The sequence below is a fragment of the Astatotilapia calliptera genome, chromosome 3, assembly GCF_964374335.1.
Source record: "Astatotilapia calliptera chromosome 3, fAstCal68.1, whole genome shotgun sequence".
Taxonomy (NCBI): Eukaryota; Metazoa; Chordata; class Actinopteri; order Cichliformes; family Cichlidae; genus Astatotilapia; species Astatotilapia calliptera.
Window position 1 is genome coordinate 19,449,067 of NC_137424.1, and position 25,806 is coordinate 19,474,872.

General features: G+C 42.4%; 2 protein-coding genes across 2 annotated transcripts in view; both read right to left on the bottom strand.

Annotated features, from left to right (window-relative positions):
- Positions 1-25,806, bottom strand: part of LOC145423009 (protein NLRC3-like) — a 192,825-nt gene that overhangs the window by 51,001 nt on the left and 116,018 nt on the right. The window lies entirely within an intron of this gene.
- On the bottom strand, positions 10,166-25,061 carry LOC145425253 (protein NLRC3-like). Its single transcript, XM_080298289.1, has 6 exons — positions 24,838-25,061; positions 22,905-24,696; positions 20,614-20,790; positions 17,247-17,423; positions 11,332-14,052; positions 10,166-10,656 (listed from the first exon to the last, which is right to left on the bottom strand). Exons 1-5 carry the CDS (start codon positions 25,043-25,045, stop codon positions 13,857-13,859), a joined length of 2,550 nt encoding a protein of 849 aa, XP_080154415.1. The 5' UTR covers positions 25,046-25,061; the 3' UTR covers positions 10,166-10,656; positions 11,332-13,856.

Sequence of the window (25,806 nt, forward strand, 5' to 3'; positions counted from 1 at the left end):
GCATTATTCCAAACGGCTCCATCCTAGAAACATGATGTGGAACAGCTGACCTGTAGATCTGCTCAAGAACAATCGTCACAGTCTGATCACAGTCAGTCCCACGTCTGCCATGTTCTCAGCTTCCTTTAGTACAGGTAGCTTTAATGATCATTTCAAGTGTGGTTGTTTCATGGAAACAGAGAGCAGACTGCAACATCTGTGACAGCCACCTCTAACACTCTGATGGACGTGTGGACAGCAATGCTGCCTGGAACAGTACCGATGTTTCAGGGCTGATGACGTTTTTGGGTGGGACATCTACATCCTGACATATCAAGGTTACTTTACTTTTACGTAAATTTGCTTTACAGAAAAATAATAGCGTTTGTCATCCCTTCACAAACACACACATCGATTTAAACCTGACAGACACATATTTGGAAATTAGACGCGATGAATCAAATCAGGAAAACAGTTATTAGTTACTAAGTTTAGTGACGGCAGCAGGGACAAAGCTGCTTTTATAAGACTTTGTCCTGCATCATTCTCATGATAAAACAGACTCAATGACCCCAAGATATTTATATGACTGCACTTGCTCAGGTTTGTCCGGATTTCAAACTGTTCTAAAAGTCTTTTGATTCAAATCTGGGGCTGTGTTATTGAAAGCAGCAGAGAAATCGATGAACTGAAGTCCTTTACTCTCTACATGTTTGACAATCAGGTGAAGTAGAATCAAAAGCGCGTCCTCCACTCCTCTGTTGGGCTCATGTGCAATCTGCATTGAATCAAGCTGAAGTTCAGTGTCTTCCATAATCACATTTCTGATGATTTGTTCAAAGACTGAAGTGAGGGCAGCAGGCCTGAAGTCGTTTAGAACTTTTGGACGACTAGATTTAGGACCAGGAACCACGACAGCTTCTTTCCCAAGAGAGGGCATGAACGATTTATTCAGAATAACCTAAAATATAGGACTGAGTTCTTGAGCACAAGTGTAGGAGCCATATGAGTTGTTCCTTTTTGTTTTGGATTAAGAGGGTTGGTTTAAATGCACACCTTGTATTGGTGCACGGGTGTGAGGCGTGACTCGTGGGCGTGTTAGGTGATAAATGTGGTTGCACTCATCTGTTCACCGCACCTGATGAGCAGAAAGGTCGGGTGAGCATGAGGGGAAACCTGTTGACCCCAGCTTGAGTCATTGTGATGCATTTTTGGCTGTAACTTGATGTATGTTTTATGCACTAATTGATGCCATAGGCCGATGTTGTAGTTTGGTGTAGTAATTGGTGTAATTCTTTGTGAGATGCAGTCATTGTGTTTGTGCAGTCTGTGCATTTGTTTAATAGTTCGATGTGCTGATTTGTATAGTGGACAGTAACATGTGGAATTAAAGGAGCAAATAGTGCAGAAGTGCATCTCATGTGTTTGTTGTTGTCGTCATCAGCGTCCTCATGTTTAGCCTGCTGCGGCCATTTGCTGGAGGAGCCACAACAACTTGTCAACAGAAGAGTTTGTAGGTTTTATTAGATTATTTATATATAGTTTTATTGGTGAGAGTTTTATGGTTCGCTGTTGCCTTTTAGAGTAAGCCTGTGGCTTCACACAGCTGTTTCAATCAGGAGTCTTATTCCCCTGTTAGGTTTCAGCAGTTTCACCTGCATTAGGCGTTGTACTGATTTGCTTTCTATTGTGCATCAGGCGGCTGAAGCCATTGGCTTGGGAGTACGGCCGCAGTTTGTGTTTAAGACAGTTTGTCTTCCTCACAGCTGACGGTATGGAGGTGCATAAATACCCATCGCCAGTATGTACGGAAGACTAGGCTGGGTTAGCTAGGTTTAACAGGCAGATTAGTGGGGATGTTACTCCTGTTAATTGTGTGTGTCCAAGGTTTATTGAAAGGAACGTCATTAATTTGATGTGTTGGAATGAAGCTCTGTGGCATAGGTGCAGTTCAGCGTTTGGATTTTGTAATGTTTGAGTTATGAGTTATGTGAGTTATGCAAACAACAAAGTTTTTTGCAGCTGTTTACCTAAAAATGCAGCCAAGACGTTTTTAAAATAAACATTTCAAACTATTTACAGAACAATCAGCTGTTCGGCATCAAATCTGATGCCACACAAATTATTTGTGCCACTGCAAAAAATAATTTCTGTCCACTATGAGATAAAGGAGAACAACAGCCTGATACCTGCAGGCCTGACAACAGCAGATGTATCACTCCGCATCAGCCACGCCGCTTTGCTAGCTAAAACACATAAGGACGCTGTCATAGCCTGTCAACCATGTTGATTAGCTGCGTATATACACGAATGTGAATCGCATCATTGGCTGGACTATGGGATAAGGTGGCATCATTCTAATCGCATACAGGAGCAGCCGGACACTTACTGACTATTAACTACTCGATTTAAATCAAGACGCAACCTCTCGCGCTCTCTCTCTCTCTCTCTCTCTCTCTCTCTCTCTCTCTCACTCACTCACTCACTCACTCACACACACACACACACACTCTCACACACACACACACACACACACACACACACTTTCTAACAGCCATCTTCAAGATAAAACAAATCAAGCTCCAATAACTAGTGAAAAATGTAAAAACTCTCCAAGACATCTGGATTAACGTTAAATCCTAATAACTGTGAACTCTTTGCCATAAATGATAAACTGTAAGATTCCTGTTAAATCAGAAATAAGATATTTGGAAATTCATCTCACAAAGGACGAAAAAGTAAATCGGTCGTTGAACGTGGAGAAGAAACTAAAAGAATTCAAGACCAAACTGAACTCTGGGCTTTTGTCACGGTTCTGGGTCATTTTGACCCAGCATTTTCAGTTCTTATATTACTTTGTATTATGGTTTGTATCCCGATGCTTTTGTTTATTGGTATTCCATGTTTCTGTTATTCTTAGTGAGGGATTAGTTCTTAGGTTGTGTCTCGTGTTTAGTATAGGTTCAGTGTCAAGTCTGCGTCTGTTTCTTGTTTCCTGTTTTATTGTGAAGGGTTGTCTCATGTCAGTGGCTGTATCCCAATTCAGGGTCTGCAGCCTTAAAGTACGCATTTCAAGGCCGATTACGTCACAGCGGCGCGCCGAAGGCTGTCCCAATTCAAAGGCTGCTCCAAATGCGGCCGTGAAATGCGTCCTTCATTTCCCTGAATTTTAAGGCTGTGGCAGTGTAGACTTCGTGGCCCAACATATCCCAGAATGCATAGCGCGGCAGTGGGTGTGGATAATTTAGCCGAAAAATGGCATTAAAACGGATCTCCAATGTGCACTGGACGACAGGAGGGGGAAATCCTTGTGAAAGTGGCCAAAAGACACGAAAAAGGTTACGGCAAAAACAACTAATCATCCGTGTGGATACTAACTCACTCGCCTGGCTAGTGCGCTGCAGAGAGGACGTGAGTAACATCAGTTCTTTTAAGTGAAGGATACTTTTGAAAATACTGAGAAAATGTCAGGAGGCGTTGGACAAATGGACATTTTTGATAATGGCAAAGAGGATTGAACAACATATGTGGTGAGAGATGAACAATATTGTCTGGCTAACAAAATAGAGGATGAGAAGAAAGTTGCTGTGTTCCTGAGTGTCATGGGAGGAAAAACATACAACTTGTTGCGCAGCATCAAACAAAAACTAAATGTGCAAAAGAGACCGAAAGCTGCATGAAGTAACTGAGAAAGACTCAAATGATTCTCAGGAGGATTTGGCATGCCTGGAGCTGTACACAATGCAAGAGAAAGACAATGATGCAATATGGCTCACACCAAAAATACAAGAGGTTGAGTTACAGATGGAACTGGACACTGGGTCTGCCCTCTCACTGATCTTATATGAAGATTACAGAGACAAATTCCCCAATCTGAAACTGAAACACACCTCGGTGAAACTGAAAACATACACAGGTGAAAGAATAACTCCTCTGGGAAAAGTGAAAGTGGAATATGAGAAAAAGAAACGCAACCTGGAACTTTATGTCAATGAGACTGGAACGAGGCCCGAGTGCACATTCTGTGGATGAAAGACTGAAACAGAAACTTAATAACCGTGCCCAGGTGTTCAAAGATGGAATCAGCACCCTGAAAAATATTAAAGCACAGATCATACTGGAGGACAATGCAAAACCAAGATTTCACAAGGCACGTCCTGTACCTTATGCTTTATGCCCCAAAGTCGAAGCAGAGCTCCAGCGCTTGGAAGAGCAAGGAATACTCACCAAGGTGGAATGGTCAGATTGGGCTACACCAATAGTGTCAGTAAGCAAGAAAGCAAGTGACAGAGTGCAGATCTGTGGTGATTTTAAGGTTTCAGTGAACCCAGTTCTCCACATAGATCAGTACCCACTTCCGCGGATAGAAGACATATTCACAGCAGTCGCAGGTGGCAAACACTTTTCAAAAACTGACCTTGCCCAGGCTTATCTCCAGTTGGAAGTAGAAGAGACATCCAGGAAATATGTGGTGATAAACACTCACAAAGGCCTATATCAGTACAACAGGCTGGTATTTGGTATCGCCAGTGTCCCAGCAGTATGGCAACGTGCAAGGGATCAGGTCCTACAAGGCATTCCAGGAACAGTGTTTTCTGGATGACATAATAGTCACTGGTGTTGATGAGGAGACTCATCTGGCTAACCTAACAGCAGTCCTGGCCAGGCTAGAAAAATATGGATTGAGAGCAAACAAAAACAAATGTGAGTTCTTCAAGGATGCCATTGAGTATTGTGGACACAAGATCGACAGACATGGGCTCCACAAAACCGAGGACAAAGTTGAAGCAGTCCTGAAGGCACCAGACACTAAAAATGTGAGTCAGCTACGTTCATTCTTGGGCTTAATTAATTATTACCACAAGTTTCTACCAAACCTTTCAACAGTCCTGCACCCGCTGAACTCTCTGCTGCAACAAAATGTCAAATGGAAATGGACAAAAAACTATGAAGAGGCATTTCATTTAGTTAAGTTAAGCAGCTCATTACATCAGAGGAGGTTCTGACACACTTTGACCCCAATCTACCACTTCGCCTTGCCTGTGATGCCTCACCATATGGCATTGGTGCCGTGCTATCTCACAAAATGCCTGATAGATCCGAACGACTACTTGCCTTTGCCTCAAGGTCCCTAAATGCAGCCGAGCACAACTATACGCAGATAGACAGAGAAACACTCAGTCTAGTGTGGGGAGTGAAGAAGTTTAATCAGTATTTATATGGACGACACTTCACCCTGATCACAGACCACCGACCGCTGGTGTCCATCTTTAACCCTCAGAAAGGTATTCCAACCATGGCTTGCGTACGCTTGCTTGGGCTTTGTTCCTGGGTGCACACACCTACACCATTGAGTTCAAAGGGACAAAGCTACATGGAAATGCAGATGGACTTTCACGTCTTCCACACATGCAACCCACCGAAGAAATGACTGATCCAGCTACTGTGTTTCATGTTACACAAATGGAACCCCTACCTGTCACAAGTGCTCAGGTGAAAAGAGAAACGAGCCAAAACACAATCTTGTCAAACGATCTTACTGTGAATGGTTGGCCGTCCTGTAGTGACACTCAGTTCTCTGCGTACTCCACCCGCAAAGACCAACTATCCGTTTGCCAAGGATGTGTCATGTGGGGAACTCGTGTCATCCTGCCACCCAAACTACGTACAAAGGTACTGGACTCACTGCACGATGGACATTTGGGTGTTAAGATGAAAGGTCTTGCTAGAAGCTATGTTTGGTGGCCAGGCACTGATTGTGAAATGGAGAATATGGCTAAATCCTGCATTGTTTGCCAGCAGACGCTGCGCCAGCCTCAAACAGCACCTGTACATGCGTGGGAGTGGCCATCCGCTCCATGGCAACGCATTCATATAGACTATGCTGGCCCATTTATGGACTAAATGTTCCAGGTTGTGGTTGATGCCCACTCAAAGTGGCCAGAAATCTTCCCCGTAAAGCAAGCAACAGCTGCCAGCACGATCAATAGTCTTTGGTCACCGTTTGCACGCACAGGTCCGCCACAACAGCTCGTAAGTGACAATGGTCATCAGTTTACTGGAGAGGAGTTCCAGTGTTTCCTTAGGAGTAACGGCATACGACATATCACTTCAGCTCACCATCATCCTGCAACAAAGCTGAACCAGCCAGTCGCACAGAGGGGAAACCGCTACAACAGAAAATTGACAATTTTTTTACTGTCTTACCACTCATGCAACAACTGGACACACACCTGCAATGCTCTTCATGGGATGAGATCTGAGATCACATCTAGATTTGCTGAAACCAGACATTCGCAAGGATGTCCAAGATAAACAGTCTTCCATGGTGGAAGCAACAAGAAACAAAACCAGGTTCTTCAATGTTGGACAAAAAGTTCTCGCCAGAGACTACAGAGACCCAAGTCAGAAATGGCATTCTGGCACGATTCGTTCACGGACCGGACCGCTGATATACACCATAAATGTTGGAGCCAACTTAGTCTGGTGTAGACATGTTGATCAGATTCTAGATGCAGAATGTCACGTAGTTCCAGAGCAACCTGAGAGGACACATCTACACCTCAAGATTCAGAAGAGTTTGCCCTCGCTTCACCACCTGAGGTTCAGGGTTTACGTGAAACCACCAATGTTCAAACACCTGAACTTTCCACACAGAGCACTATGGACTCTGACCAAACAGGCAGACGTTACCCTGAGAGAAATCGCAGAGCACCTCAGAGACTGAACTTATAGGTTTCCAGTTCATTTTGTAAGGAAAGCGGTTAAAATGTTTATGAGGAAACAACCTACCTCTATGTTGTAAATCACTGAATAGGTGTCATATTTCAGTTTAAGTACAATTATTGGGTTACGGCATTTACCTGAAAATATCTCGATTGTTTGATACTTAATGTGTTCATCAAAGCTGGATGGGAGGAACTGTGATGTATTTAGTAAAATCAGTCTATATTTTGTGGTAAAGTAGAGAACACCAAGCGTGGTGCATGTGTGCATTGATATGCCTGTGCCGTTCCACAACATGGTTAATAAAGTAAGTTACTAACAACCAAAAATGTGTTGTTACTTTACCAGTTAAGTTATAAGAGAGAACATAACAAACTGGTTGAGATCCTGGATTAAAGAGGGAATGGGAAGGGAAGAGGAGTACAGAGGACTGATTGGTCGGTTCATGAGGAGAATCACCTGAAACTGAATGTGGCCAAAACAAAGGTGCTGGTGGTGGACTAATTGTAATTTAAAATGTGAAAATTTTAGCTGTCCTCCATCATTCTCCCTGAGGAGTCGAGTTACGGTGACTTTGTATCTTCTACAAGAGACGCACAAGAGCAAGTTAAAAAAAAACTGTAGAGGAAAATATGGCAAAGACCCAAGACTTACAAAAGGAAGCTTATGCTAGACGAGTCCAGAAGTACAGAAACCTTGTGTACAGCGTTGGAGATGAAGTTCTTCTCTTGAACATGAAACGTGGAAGGAAGGGAGGAAGACTTGATCCAGATTTTTCAGGACCCTACACCATTCAAGACATCGCTGGCAAATGTGTGAGATTAAAAAACACAGAAGGAGCAACTTTAAGAAATCACTACAGCATTGACCATATCAAGCCATACAGAAGAAGCCACCATGTAAATATCAGTGACAAGTAAAAATACCCAACTCGCAGTCAGACAGTGAACAGCAGCACAGACCTGAAGATGCCTCCCTGCCATCCTACTGCTAACCCTCAGTGCCAGCAAAGTCCAGAAGATTCATTCTGCACCCAAAATGGCTGACACAAGGAGTTTAATTGTGTTCCAGGACCAGAAACGCGTGAACAAGAACTTCCCTCCCGGAAACAAAGCTTAGAAGATGAAGGTGACATAGTGAACAACTCTTTTTGACCAGTTGGTCATTTGTTGCCAGTTTGGCGTTGCAACTTAATTGACTGTTGCATGACTTTGTTTGCATTTTGCAGTCTTCAACTCATATTGGATATAAAGAAACATGCAACGTGCACTGAGCTTGTGGAATTCTGGAAATGGATCTGCCTGTCAGTAATTTTCTATTTTGCCCACCCGCTGTACCTTTCCTATTTCTCTGCGTGTAAATGCATGCCTATTGTATTGACTTTTTCCTGTTGTGGCCCGTCGGCCTTTACCAAGCGTATCCACTAGAAATCTCATGCATGCCTGAGCTAACTTATCATATTTTTCTTTTAGTAAAGAGGCTATGGCGTGCAAAGGATACTGGGCGCTTGGAGGCAGCTGTTGGACCATACAAGTTATTTTTCGAACACTGCAGGGGTCACGGTGGTTTCTGATGAGGTAAGAGAACTTATCATTATTGATTCTGATTTCGAGGTTCTGCTCCTTCTGAAGCATTTGCAGTGCAGAGACCATTAATAGTTTAAAATGTGCGGGTAGGTCGGGGGGTTTATATAGCAAAACTCTGATAAGGTTTCACCCATTCACTTCAATAGGAAAAAATGTTATCAACCACAACACAGATGTTGTGACATCATAATACCCAGTTCCAGTATATGCAGAAAGAACCTTTATCAGCAATTCTATTCCTTTAGATGTTTTTGTGTACAGCACTCAAGCAGTTACTTCAAAAATTGTTGCTGTTGTTGTATAAACTCAGATTTTTCAAAACAGGTCATTGATGCATATCTGCACCGTGTTATTGAGAGACGAAAGGTAAGTAAGAAATGTCATTTACCTACTAATTTTGAAATAAAAAAAACCCTATTTACTGTTCTATAACATTTTTGTATACTTGTGCAGAATGCTGCACACCTGCTCTGTTCAGTAGTTGCAAGCTCGTTGTTTTCTGGGCAGTTCAGATGCCTCAACTGGTATGTTGAAAGCTCAGAAGTGGTCCAAACAGTTGACTCCTTTCTGTTGCTGAGGAAAGAGTTCGGTTCCTTTAAAGAAGACTATATTTGAAAACACCCTGAGACGCATGGTACCTAAGTAAATCCAAATTACTCTGCACTTCCAATCCCACAGATGAAGTTCCCAGTTGAAGACGTGGCTGTGCCCTGTGAACTTTGGTACACACTGGATTCTTGTGGTATGTGTTCATTTTGTTATTAATTTGCATAATTTGTTGTGAAGCAGTTTCTTGCACAAAGTGTTATTTTTAAATAAATTTTCAGTGGCACAAACAATTGTAATTTTTAATTTAACTTTTTCTTTAGATTGTCAACATTTCTGCACAGAAAATACTGCTCATAGACCCCATGGGAATGAAGGTGTTTATGACAGGAAAATTCTGCGCAACTGGAGGTATGTATGATACTGAGGTGTTATTCTTAGATTAAAAAAAAAAATCTTGTTTCATTACAAACACTTTTGTTCAACTAGGAATTTTCTGAGGATGAGAGGGCATGAAGACACCATGGAGTGGCAGTTACAGACTATGCAACACAACAAGCGACAGGATTCCTGCAGTTGTGGAGTTTTACTGTTAAAGGTAACCCTTATTCAAATGATTCAGTTTCTTGTTAGCTAGAATTAAGACTTTAAGTGAATTTAAGTGAAGTGAAAGTTATTTCGGTCAACAACAACAAAGATGATCATTTTACATAGAAGTACTTAATCATACAGTAACTGAAAAAGGAATAGGCTGAAGCCTTGTGGCTTATAATTATCCTATCCTTTACCTAATTAAGACTTTACATTCTAATTATGATCAATCTCACAGTTTGCAGAACACTACCTTGATTTTGGAGAGGTCAGTGAGGTGTCAACCACTACAGAGCCAGTTGTGCTGGAGCGAATGCAGATAGCTTGCACCCTACTTGAAAATCGAGGTAAGTCCAGTAAAGTCCTTATCACGTTAGTGCGTACTTCCAATTTAAATAGTGCTTTTCAAAGAGCACAGTACAAATAGTGCTCTTCAAACACTTTCAGATAAGACCCTTCTCAAAGTCTAATTTAGACTAATTTTCCAGGAAGTATATTTGGAAAAAATGTACTATTATTTTTTAATTATTCAATAAATAATGTTTGATTAAAACCTAACTATGATTGTGTTTCAGGGAACGCTGAGGACTACTGCATTGTTTGCTCCATGTTAGATGCTAACGCTGACCGCAGCATGATTGAAATGGTAAAACAAAACAAAACAAAAGAAACACATAAGTCTTAGTATCATTACTTGCCAATCATAATTAAAATGTTGAGTAATAGTATTCACCAAACAGAATATGAGCCATTTATTTTTCCTTTCCAGGTGCAGTGTGAATCTTGCCAAAGATGGGCACATTTTGCATGTGAAAAATATAAAGAGAGCAACCAAGAATATAAATGCCAAAAATGTAGCCAGAGTCAGACAGAGACTGTGCAGAGACTGTAGAAGGACAGAGCAGCAGCAGAGCAGTCCAGATACACTGATGATCCTCTGTCAGATCCAGAGGGACACACAGGGATGATGCTGGACTCTACATTGTGTCTGACAGTGGAGCTGTTCTCAGAGCAGTTCACTCTGCAGCACTGACAGTCATCTGCACTTCTTCTCATTCCTCTGTCAGTCACTGCTGGATGAAGCTCTCCTCTCCACCTCCCAGTAACATGGCCCAGTCAGAGCATCTCTACACACAAGCTGCTGCTGCTTCAACCTCTCTGGATCATCAGGACACAGCTCCTCCTCTCTCAGCACACACACCGTCCTGTTTACCATCATCAGCTCCACCTGCAGAGAGAAGAAGGAAGAGCAGAGGAGATAAACGAGTGTTTCCAGAGACTCTTCATCAGCTGTCAGTCAGTGATGCAGCACATCCAGTATAAAGAGCAGCAGGGACTTCAGTGCTGGGACTGTACTAGGACTCATTGTTGCTTCACTTTTTCTAATCTTTGGATTTTTATTGAAGTTGATGAAGATGTTTTTCCCTCCTAGTTTGAGTTTGGACTTTCATTCATTAGAAGAACCTTGGTGTGTCCACTCTGAGCTCTGTAGGAACCCCAACAACAAGCCCAACAATCCAGATGGACGGTTCCAGCTGTTAACTGGAGGAATTCCATCCAAACATCTGCTCTCACTAAATTCTTCCTCACCTACAGACTGTGTTCTTCACTGCTTTAAACTTGGAAACGAATGCAGTCATTGGTCTGCGTGCTGCTTTGTTCAGAGAGCTGATTGGCTGTTGACAGTGTTTGATCAGAGCGTGTCAGCCGTTACCATGGTGACCATAAAGGTCAGAAACAGGAAGTGTTTGTGTCCAATCCTGAAGCCTGTCACCATTCTCCTCTCACAGCTTCACTGAGAAGCTGCAGCTTTACAGGAAACACTGGATCTTTGTTTCATACTGACTGTGTTTAGTACAATACTGCTGACAGCACCACCCACTCACTCCATCACTCTACTGACCTCAGAGTCTCCAGTCTGTAGTCTGGACTCTGCTGGAGATCAGACAGCTGCTTCACATCTGGATCCTTCAGGTTGTTAAGTTGTAGCTCCAGCTGTCTCAGATGGGAGGGGTTGGACTTCAGTGCTGCTGCCAGATAATCACAGCTGATCTCTGACAAACCACAGCTCCTCAATCTGTATAAAGAATGAAAGATGTAAGTTTATTAGACAAAGTGTGAGCTTGAAATCATTCAGTGTTTCATCATCTGTTCAGAGCTGAAGAAGGTTCAGAATGTAGAAGTTTAGAAAATGGAAACTCCAAACAGCTGAAGCCAACAGGAAGCAGCTTCAAACAGGAAACTGTGCAGAGTTTCAGACTATATGTCCTGATGCAGCCAGTTGGATTTTGGAGATTTGAATCTCTGTTCTGTGACTAAGTCCTTGAATCATTTCTTCCAGTTGGTCCAACAAGACAGACTAAGTGTTGGACATGTGTTGTGGCTCCATTAGGGGAGCTTCTAAATGTGATGTGATGGCCCCTCTGGGTCTGTCAGGTCACAGCACTGAAGAGAGCTCAAACTGGGCACACAGTTGTTCCAGTCTGGACCAAAGACTCTATACTGGGACTGAGGGACTGCTTTGACTGCACCCACTGGGACTTTTTAAAGGCTCATGTTCTCACTTAGATCATCGATTTCTACTTACATTTCTTTCTGGGAAAAATGGGGATTACTTTGGAAACAGGAAGTATTTTCCCCAATAAGCAGCCCTGGATTAGTAAATCACTCCAACATGTTCTCAGGCAGAAGAAGCTGTCTTGTTATGAGGAAGAGAAGAAAAAGATTGAGGCACAGAAACTTGTTGAAAGAGAGATAAAGCAGCTAAAATCAGGTGTAAAAGTAAAGCAGAGGATGAGCTGAATAAAGGACACTCAAGGCTGGCTTGGAAAGGAATGAAGTCCATGGTGGGGATGCAGAACAAGGAGCAAAGATGAATGTGATGCTGAATCAGCAGAAGACTTGGACTCATTTGATTCCAGCTTTGATATCATTGATTTCAATGAAGAGCTTTGTAATTGTAGCAAAGGGCTGGTAGCTCTGAGAGTCCCACTGATGAGGTGTTTGTGTGGAAATCTCTTAGTGGGACCAAAGAGAGAAAAAGCCCTGGTCCTGATGCTGTGGGAGGGAAATGATTGAAGTGTGCTGTGAGGAACTGACTGGGAGGTTTTCACACATTTTCCAGTCCTCCTTGGAACAACAGGAAGTTCCCAGCATATGGAAACAAAGGTTAAGTGTCCTATGGCACTCAGTGATGATGGTGCTGTGGCCCCACCACCTCCACCTCTTTGTAAAGGAACTAACTGTCATCTGAAGCTTCAAGTGGAACTAAGACTTCCTCCACTAGGTGGCAGTGTCTGATGAGAAAGTGTTAGTGGAGCTGGCCTGGAGTCAGAAACAGGAAGATGCAGGATTTGGGCTGAAATGGGGAAAAGTGGTTGGCACTAGTGCCTTAAAGCAAGAAGGTTGTAGGTTGAAGCTTGTTGGCCTTTCTGTGGAGGTTGGATGTTCTCCCACAGTCCAATGAAATGCTGCTTAGGTTCATTGGTGCTTCTAAATTGGCTGTAGGTGTGGATGTGAGAGAGTGCTTCTCTGTCTCTCTCTGTTGGCCCTGTGATGGACTGCTCACCTGTGCAGGTGGACCACGCCTCTTGCCCTATGACAGCTAGGGCACAGGCTGCAGCCCTGTGAGCCTAAGCTGAATAAACAGTTAGCAAAAATGATCCATAGATGGCCTGAAATCCCCCAGTTAGCAGTTTGGTAGATAGCTATGACATGCTAATCCCATCCAGCAGCTGTATTCTACCTGTAAGCTGATCCCTGCTGAGCCAAAGCACTTTTTCATATACAAATTACAACCTTTAATAGAAACCTATTGGTCAGCATCTTATTAGCCTGCTGTTAGCTTCATTCCACAGAAAACTGAGAGAAACTAACAGAGTTGATAAAGAATAAAGAGAAATGTGCTGATTTAAAGCCTTTGAAGTGCTTCAGATGATCTCTGTCCACTTCTGTCCACTCATTCATTCATGTAAGCTTTCTAATGCAGCTTTGATCTTCACAGTCTGCTTCATGAAACTCATTCTAACCCTGAATGTCAGAGTGTTCCTCCTTCTCTTTCCCATCATTCATGCTGGCAGTGGAGGAGATTTGGATGTTGGACTGTGTTTTGGATGATGTGTGTATGTTTGTGTTGGACTGCTGTCTGTAAAGCAAACGCACATTTTGCTTTGGATTTCAGTGTCAGACAGACTTTAAGGTGGAATGAAGAGTTGGAGAGTTTCACAGTGAATTATCCAGTGGAGGATTTTTCTTCTTCTTTGAAGGTTTGAAATGTGAACATTGTTCTGCTGCAGTCAATGGACTAAACCAGAGAAGAAGAAAACAGACTTTACCATGAAGATCCTCAGTGTGGATCAGTATAATATCAGCCTGATGTCTGCAGTTTAGTGTCAGCACAACTTTCACATCATATTCATCTCAGCACAACTAAAACATGCTGACTGACCTCAGAGTTTCAAGTCCACATCCTGGACTCTCCAGGAAACCACACAGATGCTTCACTCCTGAATCCTGCAGCTTGTTGTTGTAGCTCAGGTCCAGCTCTCTCAGATGGGAGGGGTTGGACTTCAGTGCTGCTGCCAGATAATCACAGCTGATCTCTGACAAACCACAGCCCCTCAATCTGTATAAAGAATGAAAGATGTAAGTTTATTAGACAAAGTGTGAGCTTGAAATCATTCAGTGTTTCATCATCTGTTCAGAGCTGAAGAAGGTTCAGAATGTAGAAGTTTAGAAAATGGAAACTCCAAACAGCTGACAGAGTTCATACGCCTTTGTCAGGGTCAAATTCAAGCAAGACCATGTGAAAATTAAAACACATCATCCTAGGTGAACTTAAACACCTTTGTTCCCCTTTTGTTAAGACATAGAAAAGTACACCACACAAAAATACTGCAAAAGGAAACGGTCGCCTTATATACATAGTGTATAAACTCAAAATGCACATTTCACTTCAAATTAAGATTAAGGCTTTGAACAGATCACATAGTTCAGTTCAACATATAAGACTTTAAGAATGCACAAGCATCTACTTAAAATCTATTTAATTTATCATCCATGATATTATTTTGTACAATTCCAATGTATTTTGTTCATCTCCCTTAAATAAACAGGCAGTCTTAAAGTATGAAATATTCATATACAAACACATATAAATGTGTGTACTGTCTCAGTGGCTGATAGTACCCCACAGGCCTCAGTGTGAGCTTGAAGACATTTATAATGTTTAAGTAGTTTAATGTGCAGGTGCTGACGATAAACACATTTTGAATGAAAGCCGGGGAACTTTGGTAGCACAGAAACAAGTGGCTATTCTTTGTGACTATATGGATCACTCACAATACCATTATTTCACACAAAGGCACCAAATTAATACTCAAAAAAGCTGCAGCAATACACACAAATATAAACAGTACTTGGTGACAACTTTGCTTTTAGCCTTTAACCCTTCTTGACTACTTTTGATGTGGCCTCTATATTTTACCTTTAAAAACAGTTTATCTTGCCAATCTGTTATTTTCTCATTTTGACCAACTGTATCAGCACAATTTATCTAAATTCAGACAAAATTTAAAATACAAGTAGAAAGTGATATTTTGACTGTAAAAACCACACACATGTTTAACGAATCATCTTCATAACTTGAAATGCAAATAGAGATTGTACATTTTTAAAAATACGCACACGTTTTGCAAACAACAAAGTTATATGGTACTATTTACCAAAAAATGCAGCCAAGGCTCAGACGTTTTTCATATAATCATTTCAAACTATTTACAGAACAATCAGGTGTCAAACAATAGTTTGTGTCACTCTAACACATATGAGAACAGCACAGGGATAAACCTGCAGGTCTGACAGCAGGTGTGTCACTCAGCGTTTACACTGCAATCTGCCTTTGTTGGCTTTAAGGCAGCAACTGTGACGATCACTAGTAGAACTGACACACAAAACAAAACAACAGCTACACACTAAATACACAAGACAACAAACTAACTTGAGACCAAACACGGTAAACGTCACAAATCTCTCACGTATCAAAACTCTCTCTCTCTTTCGCTCACTCGCTCTCTCTTGCCGGTCACTCCTAAAACTTCCCCCTTTTGCTAAACAACCAAATGTCATGTTTCCATATCATTTTTGATTGGTCGACATGGTACATTTTCCCACCTATAGGGCTTTGGAGCGTGATGTCACGGGAGATGGGCCATGCCCCCTTCCGCCATGACAGTAGGCCAGCCAAAGGATACCATTTCAGCTATGGATCGTACGTGTTGTGTTGTCGGTTGCAACGTTAGATCACACGATCGTGAAGGCAAGAAGCTGGATAACGGGCTCTCTTTTCATCGTTTTCCGTCCTGGAGGCAACGTGAGGGATCCCATGTATCCGATATTACTAAACAAAGACGTCAGGCTTGGATTGCAGCGGTGAGACGAGCAGATATCGAGTTCTCTGCAATCCCCAGCTTTTTGTTGGTTTGCTCACGGCATTTTCTTTCCGGTGAGTTCTAAATTAATTCATATCACTCTTGAAAGGCTTTTAGTGTTATTTTCAATGTGCTGCGGTCATAGATAATGAGATAAAACATGCTAATGTGTGATGCTGCAGAACCACATCATGTCGACTGAGTAGCTTATGATTTGGCATTATTGCAGGCAAACCAGCATATGAAATGGATGTAACAAATCCAGACTGGGCACCAACACTGCACATGGGGCATGACGACATACCTGTATCAGACTCGGACCGGCACTCAAGGCGTACGCAACGGAAGCGAAAAAGAGCACCCATCGGAGGTAAACAACCCCCCCCCCCCTCTAAAAACATACTAAATTGCTATCACTGTACACTAATCCGCACATAACTTCCAGATGAATCACACACCTGTCATTGGAATATTGGTGTACATTTACCTTATGTCTAATTTTATCTTACAGGCTTTCGTTATGCAGCTGCAGAGTCTGAAGGTGTGCCCCGTGCAGAAGTGATTGATGAAGATCTGACAGAAGACCAACAGCAAAATCACAATGTCATGGAGGCAGTGGACAGCAGTTGTGTTGGACAAGTGGAGGTTGAGGTAGCAGCTGCAAATGTGGATATACTGAAGAAATGTAAACCTTTTAAAATGATGACAGATTACAAACTCTCAGCTGTGTCTGTAATCAAACCTCTGTAACTTTGCTTCCCTTCAGCAGCATCAGCTCATGTTCACATGTTGATTCATGGTTTGCTTCAGTTTTTGATGGACTGCAGAATATTTTGAAGGTTATCTGCTATAAAAAGCCAGAACAGGAAAATCTGCTTCATGTGTTTCTGTTTGATCCTCAGTGACTTTGACACAAAGGCCTCTGCTGTGATGATCACACCTCTGATCAAGTCTCACAGTGTCAGCTTTGTTTTTATACATATGGATATGTGCTGATAAATGATCAGAGTTATAATATTTCCCACTGTCTGCTGTGTGCCGTGACCTTTGACCTGCTAAAGACAGTCAGCTGTGGATTATTCATTGTTGTGTCTGATACTTAGAACTGTGAGGAAGAACACTACACAGTTAATCAGGGTCCCCTCTCTCTGAATCAGGAAAGGTGGGCAGGCCGCGTGTGGGCCGCGGGCCATACGTTGAGTCTCACTGTTTGAAATGTGAACATTGTTCTGCTGCAGTCAATGGACTAAACCAGAGAAGAAGAAAACAGACTTTACCATGAAGATCCTCAGTGTGGATCAGTATAATATCAGCCTGATGTCTGCAGTTTAGTGTCAGCACAACTTTCACATCATATTCATCTCAGCACAACTAAAACATGCTGACTGACCCCAGAGTTTCAAGTCCACATCCTGGACTCTCCAGGAAACCACACAGATGCTTCACTCCTGAATCCTGCAGGTTGTTGTTGTAGCTCAGGTCCAGCTGTCTCAGATGGGAGGGGTTGGACTTCAGTGCTGCTGCCAGATAATCACAGCTGATCTCTGACAAACCACAGCTCCTCAATCTGTATGAAGAATGAAAGATGTAAGTTTATTAGACAAAGTGTGAGCTTGAAATCATTCAGTGTTTCATCATCTGTTCAGAGCTGAAGAAGGTTCAGAATGTAGAAGTTTAGAAAATGGAAACTCCAAACAGCTGACAGAGTTCATACGCCTTTGTCAGGGTCAAATTCAAGCAAGACCATGTGAAAATTAAAACACATCATCCTAGGTGAACTTAAACACCTTTGTTCCCCTTTTGTTAAGACATAGAAAAGTACACCACACAAAAATACTGCAAAAGGAAACGGTCGCCTTATATACATAGTGTATAAACTCAAAATGCACATTTCACTTCAAATTAAGATTAAGGCTTTGAACAGATCACATAGTTCAGTTCAACATATAAGACTTTAAGAATGCACAAGCATCTACTTAAAATCTATTTAATTTATCATCCATGATATTATTTTGTACAATTCCAATGTATTTTGTTCATCTCCCTTAAATAAACAGGCAGTCTTAAAGTATGAAATATTCATATACAAACACATATAAATGTGTGTACTGTCTCAGTGGCTGATAGTACCCCACAGGCCTCAGTGTGAGCTTGAAGACATTTATAATGTTTAAGTAGTTTAATGTGCAGGTGCTGACGATAAACACATTTTGAATGAAAGCCGGGGAACTTTGGTAGCACAGAAACAAGTGGCTATTCTTTGTGACTATATGGATCACTCACAATACCATTATTTCACACAAAGGCACCAAATTAATACTCAAAAAAGCTGCAGCAATACACACAAATATAAACAGTACTTGGTGACAACTTTGCTTTTAGCCTTTAACCCTTCTTGACTACTTTTGATGTGGCCTCTATATTTTACCTTTAAAAACAGTTTATCTTGCCAATCTGTTATTTTCTCATTTTGACCAACTGTATCAGCACAATTTATCTAAATTCAGACAAAATTTAAAATACATGTAGAAAGTGATATTTTGACTGTAAAAACCACACACATGTTTAACGAATCATCTTCATAACTTGAAATGCAAATAGAGATTGTACATTTTTAAAAATACGCACACGTTTTGCAAACAACAAAGTTATATGGTACTATTTACCAAAAAATGCAGCCAAGGCTCAGACGTTTTTCATATAATCATTTCAAACTATTTACAGAACAATCAGGTGTCAAACAATAGTTTGTGTCACTCTAACACATATGAGAACAGCACAGGGATAAACCTGCAGGTCTGACAGCAGGTGTGTCACTCAGCGTTTACACTGCAATCTGCCTTTGTTGGCTTTAAGGCAGCAACTGTGACGATCACTAGTAGAACTGACACACAAAACAAAACAACAGCTACACACTAAATACACAAGACAACAAACTAACTTGAGACCAAACACGGTAAACGTCACAAATCTCTCACGTATCAAAACTCTCTCTCTCTTTCGCTCACTCGCTCTCTCTTGCCGGTCACTCCTAAAACTTCCCCCTTTTGCTAAACAACCAAATGTCATGTTTCCATATCATTTTTGATTGGTCGACATGGTACATTTTCCCACCTATAGGGCTTTGGAGCGTGATGTCACGGGAGATGGGCCATGCCCCCTTCCGCCATGACAGTAGGCCAGCCAAAGGATACCATTTCAGCTATGGATCGTACGTGTTGTGTTGTCGGTTGCAACGTTAGATCACACGATCGTGAAGGCAAGAAGCTGGATAACGGGCTCTCTTTTCATCGTTTTCCATCCTGGAGGCAACGTGAGGGATCCCATGTATCCGATATTACTAAACAAAGACGTCAGGCTTGGATTGCAGCGGTGAGACGAGCGGATATCGAGTTCTCTGCAATCCCCAGCTTTTTGTTGGTTTGCTCACGGCATTTTCTTTCCGGTGAGTTCTAAATTAATTCATATCACTCTTGAAAGGCTTTTAGTGTTATTTTCAACGTGCTGAGGTCATAGATAATGAGATAAAACATGCTAATGTGTGATGCTGCAGAACCACATGTCGACTGAGTAGCTTATGATTTGGCATTATTGCAGGCAAACCAGCATATGAAATGGATGTAACAAATCCAGACTGGGCACCAACACTGCACATGGGGCATGACGACATACCTGTATCAGACTCGGACCGGCACTCAAGGCGTACGCAACGGAAGCGAAAAAGAGCACCCATCGGAGGTAAACAACCCCCCCCCCCTCTAAAAACATACTAAATTGCTATCACTGTACACTAATCCGCACATAACTTCCAGATGAATCACACACCTGTCATTGGAATATTGGTGTACATTTACCTTATGTCTAATTTTATCTTACAGGCTTTCGTTATGCAGCTGCAGAGTCTGAAGGTGTGCCCCGTGCAGAAGTGATTGATGAAGATCTGACAGAAGACCAACAGCAAAATCACAATGTCATGGAGGCAGTGGACAGCAGTTGTGTTGGACAAGTGGAGGTTGAGGTAGCAGCTGCAAATGTGGATATACTGAAGAAATGTAAACCTTTTAAAATGATGACAGATTACAAACTCTCAGCTGTGTCTGTAATCAAACCTCTGTAACTTTGCTTCCCTTCAGCAGCATCAGCTCATGTTCACATGTTGATTCATGGTTTGCTTCAGTTTTTGATGGACTGCAGAATATTTTGAAGGTTATCTGCTATAAAAAGCCAGAACAGGAAAATCTGCTTCATGTGTTTCTGTTTGATCCTCAGTGACTTTGACACAAAGGCCTCTGCTGTGATGATCACACCTCTGATCAAGTCTCACAGTGTCAGCTTTGTTTTTATACATATGGATATGTGCTGATAAATGATCAGAATTATAATATTTCCCACTGCCTGCTGTGTGCCGTGACCTTTGACCTGCTAAAGACAGTCAGCTGTGGATTATTCATTGTTGTGTCTGATACTTAGAACTGTGAGGAAGAACACTACACAGTTAATCAGGGTCCCCTCTCTCTGAATCAGGGAAGGTGGGCAGGCCGCGTGTGGGCCGCGGGCCATACGTTGAGTCTCACTGTTTGAAATGTGAACATTGTTCTGCTGCAGTCAATGGACTAAACCAGAGAAGAAGAAAACAGACTTTACCATGAAGATCCTCAGTGTGGATCAGTATAATATCAGCCTGATGTCTGCAGTTTAGTGTCAGCACAACTTTCACATCATATTCATCTCAGCACAACTAAAACATGCTGACTGACCCCAGAGTTTCAAGTCCACATCCTGGACTCTCCAGGAAACCACACAGATGCTTCACTCCTGAATCCTGCAGCTTGTTGTTGGAGCTCAGGTCCAGCTGTCTCAGATGGGAGGGGTTGGACTTCAGTGCTGCTGCCAGATAATCACAGCTGATCTCTGACAAACCACAGTCGATCAATCTGTATAAAGAATGAAAGATGTAAGTTTATTAGACAAAGTGTGAGCTTGAAATCATTCAGTGTTTCATCATCTGTTCAGAGCTGAAGAAGGTTCAGAATGTAGAAGTTTAGAAAATGGAAACTCCAAACAGCTGAAGCCAACAGGAAGCAGCTTCAAACAAACACAACAAGAGAAAAAACTCTGAATGTTTCACATTAAAGTCGTACATTTATCATAAAAACAGGACAAAGACTTGAAAAAGTCGTGTTTTTCCTTCCAGGAACCACAAGGCTTCACTTTTAAAGGTGAAGTGTGAAAGAAATGGACATATTTGAAGTCCAACACCTTTTTCCAGTCACATTATTAAAGCAGACAAACTACAAGCTCATTTTCATTCCAACAAGTCATCTTCTGACCTGGACTAACAACACTGGTCTCTATGTGCAGCTGGCTGTGAGACCAGTGCTCAGGGAGCGTCTACAAAGTGCAACACTGAAAGAACATCGCACACTAGCTGTGTCCCAAAACGTCGGCTGCATCCTTCGGAGGACCCGGTATTCGCGGCCTACGTGGGCCGGGTCCTTCAAAGACCGAAAAGGCTGGAAGTGCGAGGCTGTGAAATGGGACGGTCTAGCCTTCAGATTTGCGTCACCGCTGTCTTTGTGGAGTTTAATAAACTCGGCCGTCTGCTCCTTGCTATCTAAAATATAACAGGACACTGGCGTAAATTCTCGACCGTCTCACACTTCTGTTTAATCAGTTTCCTGTTTAACGTTTATTCAGCTGTGTGAAAATCCCGGAGGAACTTTGATCTCAGCCAAACCGATTTACTCCGGAACAAATAAAACACAGAAAAAAGGCAAACAATTACATTTTTAAGTTATCCGAGTGACTTATATATCGTGTTTCACCTGAGTAGTGAAAGAGCGGGGTCTGAAAACGATGAAGCTGGGCGTCCGCTGCTCTCGCCGGCTGGAGTGACCATTGAACCCCCCGGCTTGCTAGCGAGCGGGTGGGGAACAGACGTCTCCGAAAACGTCGGCACACTTTTGCAAATATGCGATGTCTTGATAAACCAAGCAGATATTTGAAGTTTACACAGCTACTTTCTCGCCTGAAAATATGTTAAAAGTTTATTTTGTGACCCAGAAAGATTAATAAGAGTAATTTGAAAACTTAGTAGCTGCCGCCATTGTTGGCAGCTGAAATTTGGCTGGGCCGCACTATGAATTCTGGGATATGGTGGGCCACGAAGGACACACCCGACGAATCCTTCAAATTCGGGGAAATGAAGGACGCATTTGTGCATTTGCATGCGCAAAAGAAGACTTCACACACAACGCGCTCTGTTTAGACCCAGAGAAAAGAATATTGTTTGACAGATGACCCTTAATATGAAGACTTCGGACTTTACGTTTCCCAATTTTTGCTTTAAGTTATTTTGTTATTTACATAATAATGTAAATAACCTAATAATGATCCTTATTGCTGTTTTAGAGGAGCGATGCTTCAAAGGATAGCTGCAGATTTCTGTCAGAATCTGTAGATTATACAGTACAAATAAAATGTTCACGTTTCTCCAACGTTGTCTTCCCAACAGTTTCACTGACATCTACACGGGATGGCCAGGAAGCGTTCGCGATGTCTTATCGGGCGCTGATAATTGGCGTCTGTCTTGTGTTGGTGACGTAAAAGACGGATTTAATGCGACATGACCGTTCAAACAGCAGTCGCTTTCTAAAACATCGGATATGTATCGGATTCAGTACCACATACGAAAGTGACCCAGGTCGGATTTGAAAATATCGGATTCGCGACGTTCACACTGTCATAGCATGATCGGATATGGGTCGCATAGGGTCAAAAAAGTCAGATTTATAAAGGTCAGAAAAATCGGATTTGATGCGCTTTCGCCTGCAGTGTGAACGTAGCCTTACTCTCAAATCCTCCCTAATAACAAGAACATAATTACACTTTAGCCACAAGAGGGCAGCAGCATTAATACAAGTCACATGTATATAAAGGTACAGTGATTATATTACAGTGATTTTGACAAAAACAAAACAGAGGTTCATGGCAGTGTGTTTTTCATAACATACCAACCAAATTAAATAATAAAAACTTTATAACTTACAGAGCTTTTTTAGAGGCTTTGACCACTGGCAGCAGCCTCAGAAGAGCCTCCTCTGAAGCAAAGTATTTCTTCAGGTCAAACACATCCAGATCTTTTTCTGATGACAGTAAGATGAAGACCAGAGCTGACCACTGAGCAGGAGACAGTTTATCTGTGGAGAGACTTCCTGATCTCAGGGACTGTTGGATCTCCTCCACTAGAGAACGATCATTCAGTTCATTCAGACAGTGAAACAGATTGATGCTTTTCTCTGCAGACAGATTCTCACTGAGCTTCTTCTTGATGTACTGAACTGCTTCTTGATTGGTCTTTGAGCTACTTCCTGTTTGTGTCATCAGGCCTTGCAAACGAGTTTGATTAGTCTTCAGACCCAAGAGAAAACGAAGGAACAAGTCCAGGTGTCCATTGGGGCTCTGTAAGGCCTTGTCCACAGCACACTGGTAGAAGTATTTCTTTGAAGATTTTCTTGTTTGAAACACCTTCCAAGTTGTTTCTTGCTCTTCCAGCAGATTGAGTCCAGAGTTGATGAAGGTCAGGTGGACATGAAGAGCAGCCAGAAACTCCTGAACACTGAGATGAACAAAGCAGAACACCTTGTCCTGGTACAGTTGGTTCTCCTCTTTAAAGATCTGTGTGAACACTCCTGAGTACACTGAGGCTGCTCTGATATCGATGCCACACTCTGTCAGGTCTGGTTCATAGAAGATCAGGTTTCCTTTCTGCAGCTGATCAAAAGCCAGTTTTCCCAGTGACTCAATCATCTTCCTGCTCTCTGGACTCCAGTGTGGATCTGTCTCAGCTCCTCCATCATATTTGATCCTCTTGACTTTGGCCTGAACCACCAGGAAGTGGATGTACATCTCAGTCAGGGTCTTGGGCAGCTCTCCTCCCTCTCTGGTTTCCAGCACATCCTCCAGAACTGTAGCAGTGATCCAGCAGAAGACTGGGATGTGACACATGATGTGGAGGCTTCGAGCTTTCTTGATGTGGGAGATGATCCTGCTGGCCTGCTCCTCATCTCTGAATCTCTTCCTGAAGTACTCCTCCTTCTGTGGGTCAGTGAACCCTCTGACCTCTGTCACCATGTCGACACACTGAGGAGGGATCTGATTGGCTGCTGCAGGTCGTGTTGTTATCCAAAGGCGAGCAGAAGGGAGCAGGTTCCCTCTGATGAGGTTTGTCAGCAGCTCATCCAATGAGGTGGACTTTCTTGTTTCAGTCAGGATTTTAGTTTTGTTGAAGTCCAAATTAAGTCGACACTCATCCAGACCATCAAGTATGAACACAACCTGGAAGTCTTCAAGCCTGCAGATTCCTGATTCGTTAGTTTGATTAAAGAAGTGATGAACAAGCTCCACCAAGCTGAACTTTTCCTCTTTCAGCACATTCAGCTCTCTGAAAGTGAATGGAAATATGAACTGGATGTCCTGGTTGGCTTTGTCTTCAGCCCAGTCCAGGCTGTATTTCTGTGTTAAGACTGTTTTCCCAATGCCAGCCACTCCCTTTGTCAGCACTGTTCTGATTGGTTCGTCTCTTCCTGGTGAGGCTTTAAAGATGTCTTCTTGTCTGATTGTTGTTTCTGGTCTGTCTGGTTTCCTGGATGCTGTTTCAATCTGTCTGACCTCATGTTCCTCATTGACCTCTGCAGTTCCTCCCTCTGTGATGTAGAGCTCTGTGTAGATCTGATTCAGGAGGGTTGGGCTTCCTGCTTTAGCGATGCCCTCAAACACACACTGGAACTTCTTCTTCAGTTGGGCTTTAAGTTCTCGTTTACAGAGTGGAGCAAATATTTCTGAAGGTAAGAAATTCAGAAAAAAATATTATATAATACATATCATAGCCTTTCAGTACCCTGAAAGGATGAATGTCTATTGGTCCATGTCTTGAGCTATTAGGAAAGATCAATATTCAGTCTTTAGAGAAATTCTCTTACTGCTCTGCAGATGGTCAGCCATCTCATGCTGCTTAAGTCTCCTCAAGAAGTGGAGTGTGATCTTCAGAAATGCTTCTCTGCAGCTCTTTCTTTCATCTTCATCCTCACCTTCAAACATCTCCTCATCCTCCATCTGGCTCTTTAAAGTTTCTGGGTGATCTGGACTCAGAAGCTTCTGGATCTTCTTCAGCTCGTTCTTCACAAACATGGTGATGTTGTCCTCCAGCCGCTGGAAAAGAAGACTATATGAATTACCCAGTGGTAAATGGACTGGTTCTTATATAGCTCTCTTTGATACTCTGTGCACACAAAGCATTTTATGCAACATGCCTCATTCAACCAAGCACATTGTTCTATGCTTAAATACTTTCTTTCACACTCTGATGGATGCATCAGAGGGCAGCTTGGGTTTAGTACGTTACCCAGTACATTTGCCAGCCAGGGTTTGATTCACAAACCTTCTGACTAGTAGCTGACCTGCTCCCCTCCTGAGCTACAGTCACCCCAATCTGACTGAAATCATGGAGCCCAAACTCTGACTTATGTTGGACACACTGACAATCCTCTGGTCCACAAAGTGCAGCATAGAGGTGACTGAAAAGAACAAATGTAAACGTAGTACTACAAACCATAACCACAGAGTCCAGGTGTGTTTGATGTTGCTGTGCAGACTGACCAGTGGAAACCTCTGCTCTCTGCTGGTCCACTCTGTGGAGGAGTAATGTATAATTAGCTCATGTTATGTCTGTCCACACACAGACACAAGCTAAAGGTCCATGAAGTGATGTTTAGATGGGTTCAGTCAATCAGATGACTGTCATGGTGAAGCTTTGCTAGTCCTGCTGATCCCACTGAGAATTAACAACTCAGTTTCCAGATGTCTGTAGTTTTCTGCTCAGTTTCTTTAGTCCCAACAGCTCTTACCATCTCCTGCATAAAGCTTTCCCTCCATGCTCAGATGCCCTGGAA

Excerpts from the sequence above, each read along its gene's own strand:
- LOC145425253 (XM_080298289.1), bottom strand. The coding sequence starts at position 25,045 with ATGTTTGTGAAGAACGAGCTGAAGAAGATCCAGAAGCTTCTGAGTCCA. Across the intron at positions 17,424-20,613 it reads TGTGGACTTGAAACTCTGGG|ATTGAGGAGCTGTGGTTTGT; the intron begins GTCAGTCAGCAT and ends TTCTTCATACAG. Across the intron at positions 14,053-17,246 it reads TGTGGACTTGAAACTCTGGG|ATTGAGGGGCTGTGGTTTGT; the intron begins GTCAGTCAGCAT and ends TTCTTTATACAG.